At 43.5% G+C, this 24368-nt stretch overlaps 1 protein-coding gene across 8 annotated transcripts in view; it reads right to left on the reverse strand.

Moving 5' to 3' along the window:
• The window catches only part of Mbnl2 (muscleblind like splicing regulator 2), a 159166-nt gene that overhangs the window by 28869 nt on the left and 105929 nt on the right, over positions 1-24368 (reverse strand). For 4 of the 8 annotated variants that reach the window (XM_028868220.2, XM_028868221.2, XM_028868222.2 and 1 more), the window contains exons 4-7: positions 17970-18170; positions 14077-14340; positions 6750-6803; positions 5938-6094 (exon numbers count right to left, since the gene is read on the reverse strand). In XM_028868220.2, coding sequence (XP_028724053.1) covers positions 5938-6094; positions 6750-6803; positions 14077-14340; positions 17970-18170 — 676 coding nt within the window. The remainder of the gene's footprint in view (positions 1-5937; positions 6095-6749; positions 6804-14076; positions 14341-17969; positions 18171-24368) is intronic. The other 4 variants (XM_028868226.2, XM_028868224.2, XM_028868225.2 and 1 more) reach the window with 1 other exon arrangement.

The raw sequence follows: 24368 nt of genomic DNA on the forward strand, positions 1-24368 counted from the left end.
GGGGAAGAACTGCATTATCTGTGGATGGCCTTAATGTTCACACATTCCCAGGTTCCCACCATGAACAGAGATGCCAGTCATGAGGGTGAAAAAGATGTGTTGGAGCTCTGAGGGATTATCTGCTACCGGTTCTGTCCCTCAGAATGTAAGATGAGGCAATCTAAGGAGTCCTGGAAATTCAGAGTCATGTGAGTGGGTGTCAGAGTGGTCTTTTTAATGAATGTAGGTGCATCTGTTGACGGTGTCAGAACTACCTGCTGAGATGTTAGATTCGGACTCTGGAAACTATGTGTCTTTATTCATTTTGATAAGGATTTCTTGCCTGACCTAATTTTGACCAGCCTAACATTATTAAGTTAGGAAAAGGTTTTTCAAGTGGGCTTCTGCTGGTTTCTTTAACAGGGATGTGCCAGTGCATCCAACTTCACACTTGCACCAAGACATACAGATGGACTCACATGCTTCAAAATTCTTTGCAGCGGATGTAATCTTTCTCCAACCCTGTCCTCTACTTTTCCCAAATGTCTAGAAAGTTCCTACACCCAGTTTCATTTCCTTGAATCCCATTTGTCCTTCAGTCCTCTCCAATTTGGTTCATTTTCACTCTCTTGCCCAAAGTGGCAGAACAGAACACTTTTATACCTTCACTCACAATTCCAGGGCCATTTTGCACTTGCCTACATCTTGTATAATAAGTCACTTTCTTCCTTTGAATTCTTAGTCTCTCTCTCTCTCTCACACACACACACACACACACACACACACACACACACACACACACACACTCACTCATTTTCTAAAAGCTTGTGCTGAATTCCCTATATATGCTGGAGTTTTTAGAACCTGTCCTGGATCCTTTTAATTTTTATTTCTGATCTGTAGGTCTTCCAGGTGTCTTTCAACCTATTCATTTCAAAGTTATCAATAAACTTCTGGCCTCCACATTCTGTGTCCTGCCAGATCGCAGACCTCTCTACCCAAATGTTGTCCTCTCCACCTCGGTTTCACAAGGGTCTCCAATGTCACGTGCTAAGCTGTGCTCTTTCTCACAGCATCTCCTCCACATCTGGAAACACCTGGTGGATGTCATCACCCATGTGGTGCTTCAGCTCCAACTGTTACCTGATGCCATTTTCCCTCGGGAAACGCCCAGGTCCTGCTCCCCAGTGGGCCAGCACAAGGCTGCTTCTGCCCAGCTGAGCGCCTGTCTGCTTATCCGATAGGCGTGTGACTCTGGAAGCCCCATGCCATCAGTGCGACACCATCTGGCTTTCCTCCTTCCTACTCCTCATTCTGCGCTGCTAGTCACCCCACTTCTGGGAAGATTTGCTGGCCTCGGCTGCCGTGAGGCTGGAGGCCCTTCTAGCCCAGGCCATGACTACCTCCCCACTGTATCCCTCTCCATGGTACCAGGGTCCTTCTGGACAGCCCTTTATTGATTTCAACTGAACACACCATACTTTTAATCTGTTTGGGGGCTTCCCACAGCTGTCCCCCTCCTCCTGTCTAGAAATCACTATAGCCATTTCTTTCATCTCTCATGTGTCAAAATGTGTCATTTCTTCAGAAAATCATTTCATTCTTAATTTCCCCACCCTCCTGCCATCGAAGTCAGTTTCTATTTTAATTTCTATTTAATTATTTGAACTCTTTGCCTTTTCATTCATAGTACTCTAAATTTTAAAAACCTATTTATATAAATATTTAGCATCTCTCTCTCTCTCTCTCTCTCTCTCTCTCTCTCTCTCTCTCTCTCTCTCATTCTGCTGTGAACTCAGAAGGGCAGGGGCCATGTTTGACAAGGTGTATGGGGGCATCTTGGGGTACTTCTGTGCGGCATCAATGTTCCAGCCAGCAGTAAGAAGTTCTTTGGGAGAAATTTGTTCCTGAAAGCTTTTAAAAGGCTTGTGTATAAAATATCTGATTTAAAAGTCAACTATGTCAGGTTTCAAAGTTATTTCTTTAAAATCCCCCTTTTCTTCAGTATTCTCTAGAGAATGGGCTTTCTCCAAAGCCTCCTGGGCCACCTGTGAGTAGACAAAGGGTGTGAACCACCCGAAGCAGCTCCGGCAGGCACCACATGGGACTTGCCCAGTGTCATTCTGGCTTGTGTCCTGGATTTGGGAGTGCTTGACCATGCTTCCTCACTGGGCCTCTCTACCTGCCAGGAATTATTGGAACATGGGCAGTGCGGGGGGGTGGGGGGTGGGGGGTGGGGGGGTGGGGGGGTGGGGGCTTCTGCCTGTGGGTTGCTCTCTTTATGCCGAATTCTGGTCCTGTTCTGCTTTGTAAGCTCCATTCCCACCTCTCACGCCCGCCCTGCCCTGCCCTCTGTTCTTCCCATGGATCCTGTGGGTACTTTGTGCTATTACCACGGCGAACGCTGCTTCCTTCTTCAAACCTGCTCTTGCCATACCTGCCCAGTGCGCTCTCCCTCCAACGGTAAAATCTTATTCCCTTTTCAACGTCCTTAGCCAATTTCTCCTGCTGTGGAAAACTCCTCCTCCTCCTCCTCTGCATCGTTTGTGCCGCTGCCTGCTGAAGATGAACACCCTGCCTCTCTCTTTCATCCTCGAGCCCATGCTCAAACCCCAGCTCATCCATCATACTGTGGACTCTGGTTCCTACCCATCTGCATTCTCTTTGTGGGTCTGCGATCCAGACCATAGCACGTGTCCAAGAAATGACTGCTGAACTGAAGGGAATCCAAACGTTCTGACTTCAGGCAGACCGTTTCCACCCAACATAAACAATCCTTTTACAAGTATGTGAAAACTTTATGTGACATGTGTGGTCTCTCATTACTGGGCAATGCCTGGCCTAGACCCTTCCCTATGCACTTCCAATGTGACGAACTATTTCAAGGAGAATCAGGGAAGGACTGTGCTGCCTCTCTTGTGACCAGCGGGCATGTCACCGGGATGCCGATGCTATGGAGAAAGCCCTTCTCACGGCTTCCTCCGTTGCACAGATACTTGAAGTTTCTGTGGGCCAGGACTACCTGGGAACGCTCTTACTTTTACATGCCATTTTGTAGTGTAAACACAGCCTCAGTTTTTCCATCTGCAAAATGCAAATAACCGCTCATCACCAACTGAACAATGTCTACAGGAACACTCACAGCGACTCAGAGCACTTGTCACCGAGGTGCCCACAGCTATTCACAGCACTGCAGGTTCTGAGACCATGCGTGATTTCGCCACTTTCCTACCATAGCAAATGAAATGTGTACCTTCTCGTTTAAAACATCCCCTATCAGGAAAAAAAAAAAAAAAAAAAAAAAACACCACACACAAAGAAGAAAAATCCCACCCACTGGAATGTGCCAGGGTACCAGCCAAGGTGGTAATTTATCTCACTATGGTTGTGGGGAAGAAGTCCACACCCTCTGTGACATTTTACATTAACATTTTTACAGCCTGGAGGCACATCTCCTAAAATCCAAATTCACATTGTGCCAATGGGAGGGTTTTAGTACATATCAAAGCTTTACTATGGATGGCCTTTCAACGCAGGGTAATCTCCAAGAGGACACACAAAAAATGCCTTCGATTCATCTGTGGATAATTGCTTATGTAAAACATTAACAGAAAGATTTTTTTAAAAAAGGTTTGTTAAAAATAACAGGTCAACCATCTGCTAAAAAACTACCATATAACATCATGGCCTGATCAGCAGAGGTTTAAAAACAACCAGGATAAATCTTGAATGATTATTATCATTGCCATAAAGTTGAAAACATGGTTTATAGGTAATATATCCTGAAACAAAGAAACAAACCAAAAAAGCCGACTATAACCATGGAGATGTTTGATATGGATTTAATTGGTTAGAGAATTTATGCTAACTTTATTTTAATAAAATTATTTCCTATTCTATCCTTTCAGGAAAGTGTGATGAATTTCTTGGGAGTTCAGATACCACTCCAATATAAAAAATGCACACGATTATCCACTGTGATCTTTATGGCACATGGCAAATATGCTATAAACACTTGGAATTCACAGAACTGGGTGGGCCACAGCCCATCACTTGGCTTCCAAAGGCTACAGGTTGCCAGCACAGTTGAGCTGTTCCTGGGGAATCCACCAGAGGGCGGGCACACACAACCACAGCTCATAGGGACTGTTCATCATTCACATGTTTCATCCACAGGAATCAAGTTACTGCTTTTAAGCTGTGCTGTTCACCCTTGCTTGGGAAATACTTAAAGTGAGGAAGCTTTTGATGATTTATCCAGCCAGTCATTACTGTTTTCAAGTATTTCATATACCTTAGGAGGCTGCTGAGACCTTTGTAATGCTCAGTTCAGGGTTTCCCTGGTGCTCTCAGGAGATGCTACAGTCTATATGACCCATTCTTCAGAAAGAGACTCATATTTTTCCATTCAATAATTTTTTTCCTCTCTTAAAATATATAGTGGCCACACGGTCTACAAAGTGACACTTGTAGTAACATGCTGGATCCTCAGGTGTTTGTGGTCACCTTCCTTCTGGTAGGTAACCTAACCTCCTGGTAATTATGTCATTTCAGGTGGGTTACAATCACAAATATAGCTAAGCTAGAACAGCATGGAATGCCACTAATTAATGTTGTCATGGGGTAAAAAAAATGAAGGTATTTTAAGACAGATTCAGAACTCAGGTACTTTCTGACATAGTGCATCTATATTAATATAAATATAGTTTATAGGTTACTAATTCATTTAAAATACTAACTCATACAGGTTGCTATTCATTTATAGTTTTTATACAAAGACTATGACCGAAATAAAATCTAGCTACCTCCAATCCTAACTCCTCATATGCTGTGGAATCTAAGGAGATTAATATATTCAATCATATAGATTAATGACAATGTCTACTTGTTATCATGGGATGATGACTTTTCACTTGGAAAAACTCAATGGATGTTCTTCCCAACAAGGTTTAAGTCATCTGTTTCTAACAGAGATTAAAAGGTAAGAGCTGATCAAATGAAGATGGCCATGTTTGTGAGGGTGTGTGGGGGTGTGCGTGTGGCTGTGTCTGAAAGTCACTGAACTGGGCAAAATATGAGGAAGGAGAGTTAGAGTGGATACTGTTTTTCTTCACCTGAACTGATTTTTTTTTTTCATGCCACTTCAAAAAATTTCACTTTAACCTGATTCTGGGGAGAGTCGTGTGGGAGCCCGTGGGCGGTACAATGCTATGTAAGTGGGACCAGGCATCAGACACCAGGCCTGGCACTGGTCACTTGTGCCACCTTGGAAAGTCACTTCTCATGATTATGGGGGGCCTCAGTTTTCTCATTTGTAAAACAGTCAATTGGATGAGGAATTCATGAAGCCCTTTCGCCCCTGAGACCCTGTGGTTAACAGATGGTCTCCGGTGAATGGTAGGCTAAGGGATGGCAGCTGTTCCTCTCATCACTCATTGGCTCAGAAACGGAAGACAAGCACTCCAAATACTTGTGAACTTGGTGAAAGTTGAGAAGGATGGAGAGAGAGAGAGAGAATGAATATAAAAATATGAGTAGAGGATTACTGTAATTCGAATAGCCTTAGACTTTTTAGTGCTCTGAATAGAAGCAGGGAAAAAAGTTAGTATTTATTGGAATTTATATTTTTAGGTCATAGAGTGTTAAGGACAAATTTCAATTATCTAAAAAAAAATCTTACATAAACTATTTTACAGGCCTTGGGTCAATGGAAGAAACACAAAGCTTTAACTGCTCCCCGTGTCTCTGGTGAAACCCCACAGTTGACTTTCAAATCCTAACTGCCTTCAGCTATCCAAGCAAGTCAATAGGTTTAGACAGCTAGGGCTGCGGTGGGATCAGGCTGTATTCGCACCTTCTAAATGCCAACTAGATGCCACCAAACAGCTGAAGGAGATGAGAAGAAAGCACATGACCGGAAGGACACAGGACACGGACATGGACGGTAAGGGCACGTACCTGTGGGGATGAACGCCGCCGTGTGCTGCTGCAGTTGCGCACTGGTCAGAGCCTGCTGGTAGTGCAGGACGCTGGGGTTGAAGACCGCGCTGGCACCGTTACTCTTCTCAAGCGCTTGTCTCTTTGGTAAAGGATGAAGAGCACCGGGAGGGAAGGCCTAGGAGGAAGAATTTGACAGGATGTGTCCAACTTAAGGCACGCGGGCTCCATGTCCACAGAGATCATCATTGGCAACAGTCTTTTTTTTTTTCTTTCTTTCTTTCTTTCAAAAATGACAGCTAAAGAGATGCCTCTGCCATGCACCTTAATTTAAACAGCGGCAATGTTGAATGAGTGAGAATTTGTTATTGAGAGCGAAAGCATGAATTCTGTAACCCAAAAACAGGAGCATCTCAACTAAGGAAAAGAAAAACTATCAAGCAACAACAATGGAAAAAAAAATGGCTTCAGCTTTTACAACAGGTTAAACTACTCTAAGGGGGAGAAAGGAGCATTTGCGTTATTATTAATGTCTATTCTTCAACTGAATGGCGATTTCTTGAATTTAAAGGTTAATAAGAATTATAATGAGCATTTTTCTGAGCCACATAATTTAAATTTGCTTCACTCTTTTGGAAAAGGTATTAAATTTTGTTAGGATTCATTTTATTTCCCAGATTACGTATGCAAATGAGATGACTAAACACCTTATTGAATTTCCTCCATTTTTAAAATTAATAATAATGATTGGCTGCAACCAGTATTTTACATACAAATCTCAGCTGGTTCTCTGAAAAGCTACATGCAAAGCGAAAGGTGAAAGGTCAAAGTACCAGGTCTACAGCTGCTTCGAGAGGTCGCTTCAGTGCTTTGGCAGTCGACTGAGTCTTTTAATAACAGGCAGCGAGCACATGATGGCAGTGGGCCAATGGGAGTCAAGCGAATTAACATACAGGTAAACAGCAAGCAGAGGTGCATCATGGGAACGGCATTGCATTGTGGGTAGGTGAGAAGGAAAAAAATATTCTGAATGCAGTATACAACGTACAGAACACTAGGCATGCACAACAACAAAAACGTTCTCTAGAGAAATGAATATTACACCTTAAATTAGTATTGCAGCAAAAATGCATCTACTGTACCTTAGTTAAAAGCGTATAAGAGAGTAAAATATAGACGTTTGAAATTCAGGAGAGTATATTAAAACAGCAGCTGCATACACACCGTAAGCACTTTTAAAATATTGGTTCTAGGGGACCACGGGGCTGGAGAACATCTGATAAGTTAGTTCAGATATAAAATAATGAAGAAATAAAGTACATCCCAACCCGAAAAGTCTTCACTTAGGTGTGTTTCAATTCAGATCTAACCTAACAAAATGAAGTGGCAAACTGAGACAAAAAACATTCAGGCAAAAAATATTCAAACACAAGATTATTTAGGCAAAACAGTTTGGGTTTGGGTCGTTATTTTTTGTCTGAATCACGTGGGTAATTGTCTCAGTTCTTTTCTTCACTCTGCTAGTGTGCGTCTTATCATGTGGATTAACGTCCCAAACCTAGTGTGATTTGAATTTAACAGGAATGTTCCAAATTGTTGACTTTCACTCTGCTTTGTTTCTAGTCACTAACTTATCATCCGTTCCGTTTCTACTACATTTGAAATTATAATTCATTTCAAACAACTTACCGGGTTATACTAAGAAAGTACCCTTTAAAAAGGCATTTTGTGTCCTTGGGTACTAAAACAATATCTCTTTAGCAATACTATTTGTACTTTTAGCTACGATCAGTGATCAAACCGGTTAATGACAAGTGGGACCTTCACTAGAACAAGCAGTTAAAATGGCAGGAAACTGCTTTCAGAAGAGATGCGAACCTTTAACTTATAACCATACTTTTGGGAAGATAGTTTCATTTAAACAACCAAGGTAGTATTGAATCTGGACTGATTTAGACCACAATGAAAAAAATTTCCTCTTTCTGGTTAATTGTTAAAAGATAGAAAGATTCTATGACAGGATTCTGTGAAAATAAAGAAATCCAGGAGGCAGCTTCAATGCAAGTAGGAACAATGAAATATCCCCCTTTAGGGCTGGCACAATAGGTAAATCCCCAAGGTATGTCTGATAGAATTCACAGTCTGAAGTTCTGTGGGAGAGTGATCGGATTTGAAATGAAAGGAGATGGTGCTTTGCCCTCAAGATGGGAACAATTAATGATATTTTCTTTGGCAAATGCAGGGCTGCTCATCATTTGATGATTCAGGATAAAAAATATGAGAGATAGCTTAGGAGCTATGGAACTTGGAGAAAGAGACTAGATATAAAATGGGAAGAACTGTGGGCAGAGAATGGCCAATAGTGAATAGAATTTTCTGGGAGGCAGTTTGGATAAAGGTCATCAAATAATGGGAAATTGATTTTTTTTCAAAATAAAACTGAATATTGAAAATAAAAACAGCTCAAGCTCATAGATATTCCTTTTTGTTTTTGAGACGAGGTCTTACTTTGTAACCCAGACTGGCCTTGAACTCACAGCAATTCTCCTGCATCAGTCTCCAGAATGCTAGAATTAAAAGCATGGGCTACAATGCCTAGCAATTCCTGAATATTATACAATACCATGAAACTTCCATGATTCCATTTTGGTTAAAATCTTTCATCCCTGTACATTTTTACATTGTTAACTAATGCAGGGTCTGCATTTTTTCCATTTATTTTTTTATTTATTTGTGTGTGCACCTGTACATGTATGCAAGATGAAATGTGTGGAGACAGTTCTCCTTCCAGCATGTGGGTCCCAGTGACTGAACTCAGGTCATAGGCTTGGCGGTAAATGACTTTACTCACTGAGCCTTCTTGTTGGCCCTAAGAGCTTGCTGTGGTTTTTGAGCCTCAACTGACTTTGATTCACTAAAGCAGGCTACATGGCTGCTCCCCCAGGCCACACTGGGATGGCACAGAAGATGGTCGGCAGCTGGCTGAATCCAAAGTCTTCTGTCCTCAACTTTCAGCCTTAGTTTCCCACTTTCCCAGTCCTTGAAGCTCCTAGTGGGTTGGTCTTTTGATGGGCCTGAGTCTCTAAAGGCTGCTGCTCAGGGACACACTTCTGACTGAACAGAGCCTCCTTTAGAGAGTTCTCCAAGTGGAACAAGTCATGTCAACTATTTCTTTTTAGGGCAGGCATATGGAAACTTCATGGCCTTTCCCCCCCCCCCTTTTCTGTATTTCTTTCTTATTTATTGTAGTTGAAACCTAATTTTTAGAGGTTAGAGTGACAGGAGTTAAAGAAGCTGAGAACTGTAAAGTGAGGAGAGTGACATGTCTCCTTTTTTCACTGCACAGTGTATTTCCTTAATTAGATGCGAATGTCTTCTAAGGTATGTTGAGGTTTTGAAGTGTTAAGGTTTTAACACATATTAAGGCTTTATATAGATTATAACGTAAAGCACACAGACAGAATATATTTTTAAATTCTGTGCAGATGAATAGCCACATCACTACAGGGTTTCTGGCACACATGTGCTGGTCCAGGTAAGACTGACTGACTGCTGGTATATTTACCCGCACTGGATGATCGGTCAACCTTCAGGCTTAGACCTGACCTTAGAGGTGGTGGAGCCTGTTTGGTGCAAGAAGGTCATTTTAACTGTAACTCTACTTTATGCCAGATACTTGGGCTCTAGTCTCGATGGCCTTGTCTGTGCTATTGGTCCTCTGGCCTATGGTTGCCTCCAGCTGGTCTGAATGGATGGACACATATGACTTTATGTGAAGCTGAGATTTCCTTTTCAGAGTCAAAGAACCATCCGACTTCAGGTCAAGGTGAGAAGAACAATCACCCAAACCCAGCCTTACAGGGGAGGACCAAACCCAGGGGCCAGGAGACCCTGCAAGAACAATCCCAAGTGCTGATTACTGGTTCATAAAGTGAGACGGATGAGAAGCAGGTGCTCAGAGTTCCTGTGTGTGTTCTCTGGGACAACTGAAACTTCTCTGGCGGGTGGCAGCTTGTCCTGTTTCCTTTTACAAACTAGTTCTTTCCATTGCCATCCCATTTTGGTTTATGTGAACAAAGACTGTGCATGAAGATCAAACACCCTTTGTGTTAAAGAGTACCTTCGACCAGCTTATCCTCACATGTGCAAAGTTCTGCTGAGAGTGATGCTCGTGTTTTAAGAGGTATTATGAAAGAATAAGGTTCACACTGAGATTCTTCTCCAGAGTCGGAGATTTAAATTCTTTCTTAATGTCTGATTATTTCAAATAAGGGGAAAAAAAATCTCTGGACAAGAATAAGAAATGACACCATGGAAGTGTGCTGTTTTCAGCCAAGGAAGTCAGGTGAATGGAATGTTAACGTTTTCTACTGCACCCGGCGTTCCCATTTGTCCTTCTAAAAAAGGAAATAGAATAATAGTCTTCCTGCGGCATTCTGGCTAATCGTGCCTGTAAGGTTCGTCAAACTGTATCCACGATGGTACAAAGAGCCTCTCATGTCAACTAGAAAGACATGACAGATGCAGTAATCTTCCTGTCATTGTGAGAAAGGTGCTGGGTTTGCTCTGAGACTACATCGCTTTGGTTGCCTCGGAAGATGCTTCAGGATCCTGTGACTTCTCAGCTCTCCAAATTTGGGCACGGTGTAACAATCCAAGAAACTATGGTAACTGGTTCTCACAGCATCGACTGTGATGCGTTCTGATGAGCTTACGTGGGAATGTGGAGGAGGGTGTGTGGCAGAGCTCAGCTACAGCTTCAGACTGTGAGGCTGAGGGATGACCTATTTGGGTGAATGGGCATTTCTGCTCCTATCTCCACCACGCTGGATCCCCTGCCATTGACATAGATTAGGTACACTGTCCTTTCAGTGACTGATTGGTATTGACTGTGTGTATTGGAACTCCTACTTACAGGAAATAGGCAGATGTATCCAGAGCTTGGATAACATCAGGGCTGAGCACGGTAGTCACTGTGACTATTATGTTTTTTAATGTTCACAGGTATTTGAATTCATATTAATCTCTAGAGATTACCTTGTCTTATACTGAGGCGGCCACTGTGACCCAGGATAATTGGCTCCTATCACTTTGACCACAGAGACAGCCACAAAGATGACAAAATGATAATGATTTTTCCCTGTAATTAGGGCCTGTGTCAAAAATATTGTTGCTGTTTTTTTTTTTTTTCTGTCATCAGACGTAGGAATGTGTCCTACAGATGTCTCAAGCCATGGGCTATGTCATGGAGAGAAGTTGGTCTTGGAAAGTAGAAGCGACATGCTAGGGGGCCAAAGGCAAGCAGGAGAGGCAGAGCCGCTAGCCACTCACACCCCAGCATTCCCAAGTCCTGATCTTCTTCCCTCTTCCTTGGAGGTGTTACATGACGCAGAAAAGTCATTGGTCAGCCAACTTGGGCATTTAAGCCAAGCCATTTGAGTATTGTCTCAATACTCAAATACACTGAGCCATCTCTCCAGAGTCCCGGTTGGCCCAGGGAATGCCCCGTGTACCTCGTGTGGCTCATCAAATGAGCGACCTGGAGAAACATGACCTTACTGGTCAACACCAGGAGCACTGCCTGGAGCTGGCTGAACAAGTGACTACAGAGAAGAGTCTCATGGAGTAAGACACTCACTGAGTAGATGGAGACAGAGTTCTCTGCACTGATAGACAAGCAACGGACACATCTGCTCTAAAACAATGCACTCTTCACATACATAGAATTATTTGTATGTTTTTATCTTTCCCTCACTTCTCCTTGTTCCCAAGTATAATGAGTTTCAGAGTTCTAGATTTCACTAAAGCTCTTAATGGGTGCATTTCTCCCTCATGTGGGTTCACTTGGCCCCACATGGGCAGGGACTTACTCACACACTCCGTGGACTGTCTGAAGACAGGAGAAAGGACAGAACACAAGACACTATACAGAGACAAAGTCTGAGAACCCCACCCCATCCCAGCAAGGCATAGGAAAGACACGCTTTGAAAGGTGCTTGGAGCTCAGACTATCAAGACCACTTGGGACAGGTCTGAACCTTCATAAACACTTACATAAATGCTGAGTGGCAAGGAGGTGTTTGGAGGTGTTAGCCCCTCTTACATCTTGGTTGCTCCTCACTGTGGGACTCTATCTGCTAGGCTAGGAAGTGCTCTTAAACAACTTTTTAAGGATTTACTTTTATTTTGTATATAAGGGTGTTTGACCCGCATGTGTGTCTGTGTGCACCGCTTGTACACAGTGTCCATGGAGACCAGAAGAGGGTGTGGGGTGCACTGGAAGGGGACTTACAGATGACTGTGAACCATGTGGGTGCTTGGGATAGAACGTGAGTCCTCTGGAAGAGCAGCCAGTGTCCTTAACCACTGAGCCATCTCTCCAGCACTTAGACCACACTTTCAGGTGATCTCGTTCACCTCTGAAGTCCTCTCTATTCTTTCCCAGGAAGGATTGGCCTCTGTGTTCTTCCTGCCCCCACGAGCCCACCACGCTTTCTCTTCTGTGGTTCAGGAGCACCGTTGCTCACACTTAGCCATGCCAAGTTCCTCGAGGGCAAAGCAACCAGTCTCCTTTATTTACTCTTGCCAGCAGGTGCTCCATGGCTGGCAGGCTTCTAAATGTTTCCTGTGAATGGATGCACTGTGCCCACTGTGCATTAAGACAGACTTTTGATGAGGCAGATGTCTCCCTTTGAGATAAATCCACTAGAAATGCCTGCAGCCTAGCACCATGGCTCTCAGCTGTGGGTATACACGGGAGCCGAGTCACCTGGAGGCTTGGCAGGGCACGTCCCGGGTCCCTGCCCAGACCACAGCCCTCCAACAAGCTGCTTCGGGGTTAAGATCAATGTTAGATCCTTTCTAACCATCCACTTGATTCCTCAATATAGCCAAGACTGGGGAGTGGTCTAGGCATGTGATTCTCAAATAGCAACACCATACAAAACACCTGCGAATTTTTAAATATTATGTTTATGTGTGTGTCTGTGTTTGAGGATGCACATTTGCCAGAGGAATTAGGGCCCCTGGAGCTAGAGTTACAGGCTATTGTGAGTCGCCTAACGTGAAGGCTGGGAGTCAAACTCCAGTCCTCCCAAAGAATAGGGCATACTCTTTACCAATGAGCTATCTTTCTTGGTCCTAACTGGGAATTCATTTTTTAAAAATTAAAGTTCTAGCTGGGCAGTGGTGGCGCATGCCCTTAATCCCAGCACTTGGGAGGCAGAGCCAGGCAGATCTCTGTGAGTTCGAGGCCAGCCTGGTCTATAGACTGAGATCCAGGACAGGCACAAAAAAAAAAAAAAAAAAAAAAAAAAAAAAAAAAAAAAAAAAAAAAAAAAAAAAAAAAAAAAAACACAAAGAAACCCTGTTTTGAAAAACAAAAACAAAAAAACAAACAAAATTAGCATTCTAATTCTGGGTGTCTAGGTGAGACAAGATTCTGGAGTCTTAACAGGCTCCCAGGGGGCCAAAACAATGCTGCTTTTGGTGGCCCAGGGACAGCTGGAGACTGAGATCCAGGAGCTGTAACAGCATTGATTCCTAAGGGACAGCAAAGAGAATCAAAGGGCTAGCCTGGGATAGGTGTTCTAGTTCGTTTGTTTTAGCACCAGCTAGCTAGCTCCCTTCCGTTTTCATTCTTTCATGAGTTGCTGCTGTGCTTGAAATTTCCCTGGGGCTGTTGGCAAGCGCCGCCTGGGTGTAAGGCCGAGATGGGCAACAGGAGCAGCTGGTGTCTGGCAGGATCGCTGGTTGCTGGGCATCTCTGAGGGCTACAGTTAGTTTCCCTGCTAGACTGACTTCAGCAGCTGGCTGCATCCGTTGCTTTCTTGTCTGCTCTCTGAGTTTGACTGTTCGTGACTGCCTCCCATTCACTGCAAAGCATTAGGCCCAAGATCGCAGTTAAGAAAGGGCAGGGCTCACAGCCCCGATGGCAGAGGGTCAACGCTCACAGCCTGGATTTCCTGCACCTCGGGGATTTAGTTATTGTGAAGGGAAGGAAAAACAGAACAAAACGAAAAGGGGTGGGGGATGACAACAGAACTTAGGCAGCGGAGCAGCGGGAATGGCAGCCTTGTCTCCCAGCTGTCCTTCCCACCCGCAAGCACCACCCGCGGCCTGGGAGGCGCAGTGTGGTGCAGGCGCGGGCGGTGCACTTACCATGACTGTGGCCGCGGCCGCGGCTGCCTGGGCGGCTACCGCGGCCTGGTTGGCTTGGTGCTGCGCGGCTTTGATTTTGGCCTGCAAGTGTGCAGGAGGGTGAAAATATTTGCATTTCTCCCTCATGCAACGCCCCTTTATGTAATCCATACAAACGGTTACGGTGTTGTCGTTGGTGTCGATCATGGTGCTGTCTGCCGGGTGTGCAAAGCGGCAGTCTGTCTCTCCCCGGGCACAGTTTCCTCGCTGGAACTCCCTGCATACCTGAGACAAGGGGAAAGAGCAGAGCGCTGCAGAAGAAAGCCTGGTGGTCAGGGAGGGGGAGGTGGGGGAGAGGACCAGGGGCAGGGAGAGGAGGAGGAGAGAGGAGAAGGGTAGGGAGAGGAAGGGGAAGGGGGGAGGAGGAGGGAGAGGAGGAAAAGGGGAATAGGAGGGGAGAGAGGAGGGGAAGAGGAATAGGAGGAAGAGGAGGAAGGAGAGGAGGAAGAGTAGAAGGGGAGGAATAGGAGGGACAGGAGGAGGAAGGGGAATAGGAGGAGGGAGAGGAGGAGGAAGGGGAAGATGAGGAGGAAGGGCAGATGAGGAGGGAGAGGAGGAGGAAGGGCAGATGAGGAGGGAGAGGAGGAGGAAGGGCAGATGAGGAGGGAGAGGAATAGGAGGAGGGAGAGGAGGAGGAAGGGGAAGATGAGGAAGGAAGAGGAGGGGGAGAGGACTAGGAGACACCCTTTCCATTTCCCCTCATGGTACTTTTAGGTTCACAGAGGGTAAAACTTATGCTCTAGAACCCCAGGTACCAGAATTGCTAACAAACTAATTTGGATTTCGCTTTGTCCCTTTTTCTAGGGTGAATATTGAAATGGAGAAATTAATCTGAAATCTGCTCTTTACCTAAAACAACAAAAGAAAAATAATTGAACAAAGTCATCACTGCTCCTGAAAAGCATATCATATTTTCATTACTTACATATACGTCTTTGAATGTCTGTCACACTCATATAACACATGCACATATCTACCCATCTATCATTAACTCACGCATCTATGTGTCTGTCTATCATCTACTGCTATTCTTAGCTCCTTTTTACAATGTTGATGAAGCCATAGTTATGTATTCATACACACTATCTTTTCTCTTTTCATTTTTTCCCTCCCTTTCATTTTTACTCTCCCCTCCCTCCCCTCCCCCTCCCCTCCCTTCTTTCCCTTTTTCTTCCATTCAGGGTTTCTTCAGTCACTCTGTCTACCTATGTCTTATAATGCCTGTGTGCTGGTCACACAACACAGACATTTTACAGCTGTCACTCCCTTTTTGGACAGTCACTCTGGGGTGCTATAGATTCCTGGCACAGAAAGATGGTTTATTCATGGTCCGAGCTGCCACAGCATGTAAACAGGTCTGTGAAAATGGCACATCTGCTCACATCTCTGAGGATGAGGAGCAAAGCTCAATGATCGTGAAGGTTCCTGCCTCCCCTCTACAAAAGTGTCATGCCTAAAACTGCACCAGGACATCAAAACTCTCATTTTAAAGTCATGGAAGTATTCTTGATAGCTCCCAAAGAGAAAAGGTAAAAAAAGAAAGAAATATAGTAAGAGGAAAAGGGTAAAGTGAATGGAGGGAATAGAATAGTTAGAAATGTTGATTTCTAGAAATTTTTAATCTCCTTGTCTCCTAAAAACTCAAATAACTGAACTTCTTTATCTTTTGAGAATTTTAGTGAACCATGATTTTCCTATACAGAGAAAGATTCCTGTAGACATCGAAGAGTATTCTTCATTATAGACAGACTGAAATAGAAAAGCCTATGCGTATTAATTATTTATGTAATTCATTCCTGCTTATAGATAGCAGCAGGAAAAGGTCCACAGACTAAGAAAGTTGCTTCTCATGAGCTCCAGTTCCACAACAAGTAAATGTAAACAGTGGCTTGCTTCTCAGTCACCAATGATATTACTGAAGGCACAGAGATATGAAGCTCACGTCTTTGAAAGTCAGTCATATCTGGGACAGTATTTTACTGACCCATGGCCGAGCCAGGCTGACGGGTAAATGGGTTGAACCTCAAAGTTGTTCACAATTTCTTCCTGTCTGGGTATTGTTCAAAGTTCCATCATCAGTACAAAAATTTCTAAATTAAAATCTAGTCAGATATTCACCTAGATTCTGTTTTTTGTTTATTTTGTTTTTCAACAGAATCTCATGTAGCCTAGGCTGGCTTCAAATTCACCATGTACCAGAGGCTGACCTTGAACTCTTAATCCCCAAGTGATGGGGCCACCACACTCAGGTTTATCAGATTCTGACTCCCATCTATTTGAACCTCACAGGTGTGGCTGGAACTTACACAGGTGTACTAGGGGCAGCTGATGTCATTCCTCTTGTGAAATGAACCAAAAACTGATCTGTTAAGGTCATGGGTGAAGAGCATCCCTTGTCTACCAATCCTGTTGGGAAGGACCTTTTGTTTCCAACTATTCTCAATTTATTTGGTTTCCACTGTCATATCCTGAGCACCTAAGCCCTCTCAGACCCGGCAGGTGGAGCCTGAAACACCTCCATTCTCAGAAGAGATCTCAGTAGCCATAGGATAGCCTAAAGTTTCCAAAACAGTATGACTAGACTTTATATTCTCTTCATTTGGAGACCCATATACTCTAGCTAGAAGCTGAATAAAAAAAATGTATTTTTGAGAATGTTTGCAGTTTAACATCCCGAATTCCGAAACACTTGCCAGGGGTTGTAAACATTTCTTGTTCTCAAGATTTATTTGATTAGTATTTAAATGAATGCACCCTGGAAGAATATTAATATGTCTGTATTCCAAGCATATACAGGTTACCTAACAATTATAATCAATAATGGAATTGAAGGGAGCCTTTCAAAACATCTATCAGGATCTTTACAAAATTGTATGGAATGCTCTGTTGATTATCACAGGCATAGTGAAGCACGAATAATAGGCAAATCCTTAGCTCTTATTAAAGAAAAATTTTGTTCAACAAAGTCTAGGAGGATTTGCTTGATCCAAATGTAGTGTGTGTGTGTGTGTAAGTGTGTAAATATACTCACTTAATCCTTTTGAGTGTTATAGAACATTTGAATTTGTGTTAAATTAAATGTGTTATGTTAAATTAAATATGATATGTTAAAGACAACCTATTAATAACCAAATTAATCCAGCCTGCAGCTTTTCCTATTTACCAGCAAAACCATTAAGACGCTGCAGCATCTGCAACATGCTAGAACACTTGAGAGCTAAAGTTCTGTTTCTGCCTAGTCTTGTCCCCAGGTGTTCCCAGTTTCCTGACTGTTGGGCTTCTGTTCTCAGCACTTCCTGGAGTGCAGTAAGGGCTATTGCTGCTGCGCACAGCAAGGGCTTGTGAGGACCAAGACCAGCTCTGTGGCTTACATCCCTATGACGTCCATATTCTATTGGTTGATATTTATTTAGTGTTTTGATACAGGGTCTCAGTCTCTAGCCCACACTGACCAGGGACTTCTCTGTAGCCCAATCTGTACTTGAACTTACGGCAGGATTCTCACTCTAGCTCCTAGATGCTGGGATTATAGACACAGGCCACCATGTCTAGCTCAATATTTTCTTCTTATGCATAGAACTTGTGCAACTGACTTTTGCTTATATCAAAGTTAGTCTTTGCCTTTGGGCTAATTTCTTTTATACTTGGCATTAATTTTACATTAAAGGATTGTGAATAAAAGGGTTTACAGCAGTGCGTGCTTGTGCGTGCTTGTGTGTGTGTGCACGTGCGCATGCACGTACATGTACATGGATTTTCTGCAGGAGGAAATTATTTCACAAGCATTCATCCATTCTAATAGACATACGTTTCTACCATCAATGCATTTCCAAACACAAACATAATTGAAGTACCTCCAGTTTATCAGTCCTGAGAAGTTTCTGAGTCGCAGTTGAGCCCGGGACAGTGACTGGTGGACTTCCGGGAACAATGACAGGTGTAGTGGGTAGAATCTCTGTCGGGACTAACCCAACTCCAGGGGTGACGGGTGCTAAGTAAGGAGCAAAGCTAATAGCCGTGTTTGTCCCTATGGTGGGACCTACAGGAAAAGTGGGCTGTCAAAGGGAAACGACACAGGAAAAACTTATTTAGTACAGAACTCACCGACAAGTGTCATTTGAGCAAAAGTTCACACGATCGCCAGTAAACGCCATTTGAGAGAAAACTCCCCCTTCCTGGAATATCCTTTGTGTTAGTTATACAATTTAACTCTTAATAGCAGAAGTCATTAGACACTCCCTCTCCTTTTTTCTTTTGCTCCTCGAAAGGAAAACATCATAGACCCTTTCTTACCTAAACTGTGTAAACATATTGGAGAGCATCAGAGAAAACCATTGTCAAGGAACAGATTAAACTTTTCCTGGGATAATGTTCTCAGCAACCCAAAATACTAATTTTACCCAAATTACCTGTCATTCCAAATTCCTGAGTGCTCTAATCCAAAGGCAGTGAGATCTACAGAATATAGACTAGTCATCCATGAATTTTCCTATAACTCTCTACAAGGACATGAATAAAACATCCCTTGATTATAACTAGTTGGCCAAATTCACACAAGTTCAAACAGTGGACTTCCTAGGGTCTATTTTGCTCAGACTTACCAGCATGTTTCCATCTTTCATCACTGGGACCTACATCCCCAGCTCACAGCGTTTTCATGTGTACCTACTCTATGTTGTCTACCCTACTATGTGTCAGTACATCCTTCCATTCTTGAAAGGTGGGATGGGAGAGCTTGCAATTTTCAACTGTGAATATTTTGTCACATGACCTCTAAAACTTTCCGGGGTCACACAGTTAGAAGAGCAATGATGAGCACACTCAGTCTCTTGTTAACTGTGTTCTCCATCACTGTAGTCCTAGCTAAGAAGGATTACATTGTGAGTTGGTGGGATCATTATTTTTAAAAGTTCTGTCTAATAAATATCTAAATAATATTGTCTTTCAGAAAAGACATTATGTATACTTGGACAACAAACCTTATTTCACATTTATTTATTTAAACAAAGTCTCAATACACATTCCTGGACAGATGGTCACTATTATATAGCTCATGTTGGCTGCAATCTGAGCATCCTCTGCCTCAGCCTTCTGGGATTATGGGCATGAGTCACTGTGTAGGCTATACATTTTTACCTTTGACAAAGCACTGTAAACATGGTTTTTGAAGATTTTTCTAAGAATAAACTGCACATTGAACTGGACCTAATGGGTCTTTATTTGTTTGCTTGGTTTTCAGTTGTAGATTTTTTTTTCTTTTTTGAAGTGTTGGGGCTTGAACCTAAGGTCTCATATGTGATAGGCAAGTGCTTTTCCACTGAGCTCTATCCCCAGATTTACAGACAATTTTGTAAACTGATTTCACGATAAGTTCTCAAATATGTCCAGTCATGTCTTAATGTGACTTTCTAGCACTGAGCTGTGCTGTTGCCATGTGTCATAATATGTCTCTATTTTTACATTGTGGGTAACATTCTTGTTGTCTGCTTAGATTCCAGATGAGTTGCTTAACACATGGGAAAACTAACGGTCTGTGTGAGTTTATTTTCATTTAGGATAACAGAGCAATGTCTCTTATGAATGACCATGTCGGGAAACAGCAAATTATTGATAGTGTGTGCAGAGACTTCCAGAGAGGCTGCAAGTCTTCAGAGAAAGGCCCGAGAGCTGAAGGGGGATTCTAACGGTTTTGGAGGAATGCTGGGTAGTTCTCCCACAAGGAACTCTCTTCCATCTTTATGGTTCAGAAATAATGTTTGCTTTGGGAGACATTGCAACATGAGCTCTGCACACTCAAGAGGGATGGTGTTTCAGGATGTTTTCTTCCTTGACTTTCTATAGAACTTTCCATGGCTGTGATGTGTTACCCATTGGAGTCACAATTATAGAAAGTTGTGGCTTTTTAGTAACAGTCACTTTGGTAATTCAGTACTACTGAAAAAAAAAAATCAAGCAACTTAATAGTATAAGAACTACGTTTTTTTTAGGATTAAAAATATCAACCTTGAAAGGCCACACACATCAGTGACTCAATGGGCCAATTGTACGTGAACCGCCTTGGGGCTGTGTGGAGTTTTACAGCGACGAAAGCTGGTGGAATGAGTCTTGGCAGGAACCTTACGATGTGAAGGGAGTGTGACCAAATCGGGAACCACTCTCATAAATGAGGAATGAAAATAGGTATTAAAGGCCATATTTGTACCATGTGGTTCAGTCCAGAGAAGAATTAACAAAGCTAGTATTTAGAAAAAATGGAAATGTCCCTGAACACCTCTGATTTGATTTTTATGGATGTAAATACCTTATTTTCGCATTTATTTTATTATTTACATGGATGTGCCTGTGCCTGTGCCTGTACATGTGTGTGACATGTGTGTTTAAAGTATCCGTGAGACCACAGGAGGGACTCAGATGGCCCTGGATTTCCAGGACCTGCAGCCGTGAGCTGACCAACTTGGGTGCTGGAAAGCAAGCTTGGGTCCTTTGGAAAACCAGCAAGCACGCTTAAGTACTGAGCCATCTCTCCAGCCCTTCTTTTTTTTTTTTTTTTTTTTTTTTTTAATGCATGTAGATTCCCAATGCTCTTCTCCCACAGATGAACATGGACCCTTGGGTATCTGTGAGAGTCTCAGCACATATTTTCTAAAGTCCTTTCTGATATCTACAAATTTATTCCATCAAAACGTCAAATTGTGCCTTCAAAACTATGTTATTTGTTCACCTGATTTAAGGTTCTGAAATATATTCAGTGTGTATTATAGATGATATTGGTAACATTTCACTAAGACATAATACCATTTAAAAGAAAAACAGTTATAGGTTTTAGACGTGGAGAGACCTATGTTCAAATACAGTCCTTTCCCACTTATTTTTGTTCCTGAAGAGGAAACAGACTACTTTGAGTTTTAAGTTTTCTCATCTGCAATGGACAGGTGAAGTCATTTAAAGGCTCAGCTGAACAAATGGCTACTTCTCTTCTATTCCCCATTGTCCAAACTCTATAAAGAGCTGCTTTCACCAGCAGCATAAATATTCACATCATTGCAGTCTTTGCCTTCAATTATCTAATGTTTCTAACATGAGTACAATCAGCACAGCAACACACCCAACAGATTTAAAGGGGAATCTAACTGTAGCAAGTATCTTGTCTGCATTTTTTAGAATGTATGTTGGGAAAATACTTTCTATTGGGAAACTCAAATGTTTAAAGTTCCTATGAAGACAGATTCAATTAGACATTAGACAGTTTTATTTGAGTATGTAGAGTGTTCTTCATTGAAGTTGGATGAGTGAAACATACACTTATGGTATTTGCTGAGATGTGCGTTCTCTAGCAGTAGTATGACAGACCATAATATCTGTGAGTGGTTCAAGCATGTTCAAAGCATTGTCACACACATTGTCCTCTTTAATCTTCCCAGACTAATCCGTGAGAAGCAAGCGCAGCCGAGGGAATTACAGCCTGGCAGGTGAGAGCTGGTCAAAGAGAAGATCCTGAAGTATTAAGCCAAAGTCAATGCTATTGAGGGTGAGTCGAAGCAATGCATCCTGGACTCCTGTCTCCCAGGATGGGCTGACGTCCAGCTGGAACATTCCACAGATCGGGTCACTCGGAATCAATATACCATGTCTGCGTGTCTTTGGAGCACAGATGGAGAGCATGCCCCTCCTCTGGCTTGAGCCTTCTGTGGATGGATGTGTGGGCCTGCTCTGATCATCTGTGTAGGTTCCTGCTGACTAGGAAAAGTGGCTCTGAGATCCTGGTTTTAAATGAAACTCCTGAGAGAGACTCCATGTCAGCCACGGATCATGGCATCTGAGATTGGTTTTCCACGGGCAGCTGAGACAAAGCAGAGCAATCCCTCTGGGGGACTCCACTCTTGAAACCACACCAGCTCCAGCCTTGATGATAAGCTTGCAGTTTCTGCATGGTGCTGCCGCCAAGAGGGCTAAGCCACCCTCCGTTTGGTGCCTGTCAGCTCTCAGTGCTAGTCCACAGCTAAAGAGGCCCGAGGGCAGGATCCACAGAAAGCCTTCGTGAGGAAAATCTCTTCTGAAGGGCTGGTCTTATTATTTCCTCCTCCTGCCTTCCCTCCATATTCCTGTTTCCTCTCCTTTGCTTTCCTAGTACACTCTACCAGCAGCTCTGAGGTAACCAGAGCGGGATGGAAAGAAAGTAGACTTCACAGGACTTTATGGGCCACTGTTAAGATTAAATATTCCAGTCATTGTGCCCAGTGACATGGTGAAAATGTAAGGTCCTTGGGTACTGGGGGCAGGGGGCGCAATAGGAAAAGGCTGGGGGCAGAAAGATGAAGTGGGAGCAGAGGGTGGAGGGGGATCAGCCAAAGGGAAATGCAAATAAAATGCTTGCTTTCTAAGCTAAAATGAAAAGCAAGGGCGTTCTAAGATCCTGCTTATGTTTTAAAGGACCCCTCCCTCCGATACCTACAAGAGAAGCGTTGGGCAGGAGAAGTAGAGATCAGGACTTTAGAAGGAAGAGCTTATGAAACATAACGAAAACCAGGTTAATGGTGGCTCAGATGTAGGAGGTGGGAAGCAGAGAAGTGGACAGGCCAGGACCTGGGGATGACCTGCATGCCAGGACAGCGTGATCTACTCTCTGGCTTTGCTTGCGGCTGCTGGCTAAGGGTTCCATTTACTGCAATGGGGATTGTAGCGGGATCCAGACTTCAGTCTTGAATGTGTTCATGCAAGAAATTTTAAGGTGAGTTCAGACAAAGACAGATCTGTGACCTGGGGAGATGTTTGGGATGGGGACACACATTTGGTTCTTAACCAGTTTAAAAAAAAATTATGGCTTTTGGAACAGACTGGGCTAACAAAGAGAGGGTAAATAGAAATAAATGTTCATTCTGGAAACTTCAACACTGAGTTGAGAAGCATGAATTAGGCAAAAGAGACAGAGATGAAGGGTCAGAGGGAAGGGAGTGTCCCACAGGGAGAGATGCTTACCCAGGCTGAGGGCCACAGGAGGCCCGGCACGGTCACACTCACGAATCTGGTCCGTGAGAGCACAGTACCACAGACTGGGTGGTTTTTACACACCTGCATTTATTTCCCACAGGTCTAGAGGCAGGGAAACCCAAGGTGATGGCACCAGCGAATCAAATGTGTGGTGAGGGTTCACTCACTGCTTCATACTGCACTTTTAATTGTGTCTGTTTGTCTGTCTACCTCACACATACCTCTTTGTGTGTATATGTATAGAGGTCAGAGGATAACGTGTGAACTGGTTCTCTCCACCATGTGGGTGGGTCCTGGGATCAAAGTCAGGTCCAGCATGGTGGCAAGTACCTTAACCCACTGAGCCGTGAGTTCAGTAGCCATGAACTATTTGCTAGTTCAAAGATGGATGCTCCTGATGAATCTCTTTTCCTCCGGGCTCCAACCTCCTCTTTGGTGATTGGCCTTAGTTATCAATTTTACTAAGAGATACCAGTGGCTAAGTGAAACACATCTGTGGGTTTGTAGACGTTTCCAGAGAGGATCGTTATATACAACAGTGACTGGGGATGGGTGGGGGTGTTGGGTGACACCTCCCAACAGACGGTCCAGAGAGAAAAAGTCTGAAGCAAAGGCTGAGCAGTGCGTGCCCTGCAGCTCCTGCCTTTCTGGGGTGTCCGCTGCCTCTGCTGCAATTCTCCACTCTCGTCAGACCTGGGTTTCTTCCACCTTTCAACATGGAGTTAAAGTCCACAGTTCTTGAGATATCTTCCAGGCTTTCAGTGCCAGAGAGAGCCTGCTCAGCTTCCTGACTTGGCACCTCCACGGTTATCTGCCTCTCCAGCTCAGTGTTGGAGTACCCAGCCTACTGTGGAAGCTAGTCTAGTAGGTTCCCTTCTCATTCTGTTCCTCTAGAGAACCTTGCCTAATACAAACTCCAAATGACACCACCTCGAGGGGCCAGGGCCTCAACATAGGGAGTTTGAGTAGTCAGATTAACAAGGAAAGCAAAAAGTAGCCACTGGCTTGGAAATATAGAAAATATTGTGGAGAGATTTTCATGGAATGACTTCAGAGATGGCTAGAAGGAAAAAGAAGCACCTCTTAAAGAAGGTAAGGTTGGCAAGACACAAAACGGAGTAGCTTTTGCTTCTTTGATCATCTATGTATTTGTTGCTGAGTTGATTATTGCTGCCATACCATATAACACTCATCTATCCTGTCAGAGTGCAGAAGGTCGAAGTCCGACATCAGTGAGGCTGTGCTGTAAGCCAGGTACCGACAGG

Source organism: Peromyscus leucopus, chromosome 9 (assembly GCF_004664715.2).
Source record: "Peromyscus leucopus breed LL Stock chromosome 9, UCI_PerLeu_2.1, whole genome shotgun sequence".
Lineage (NCBI taxonomy): Eukaryota > Metazoa > Chordata > Mammalia > Rodentia > Cricetidae > Peromyscus > Peromyscus leucopus.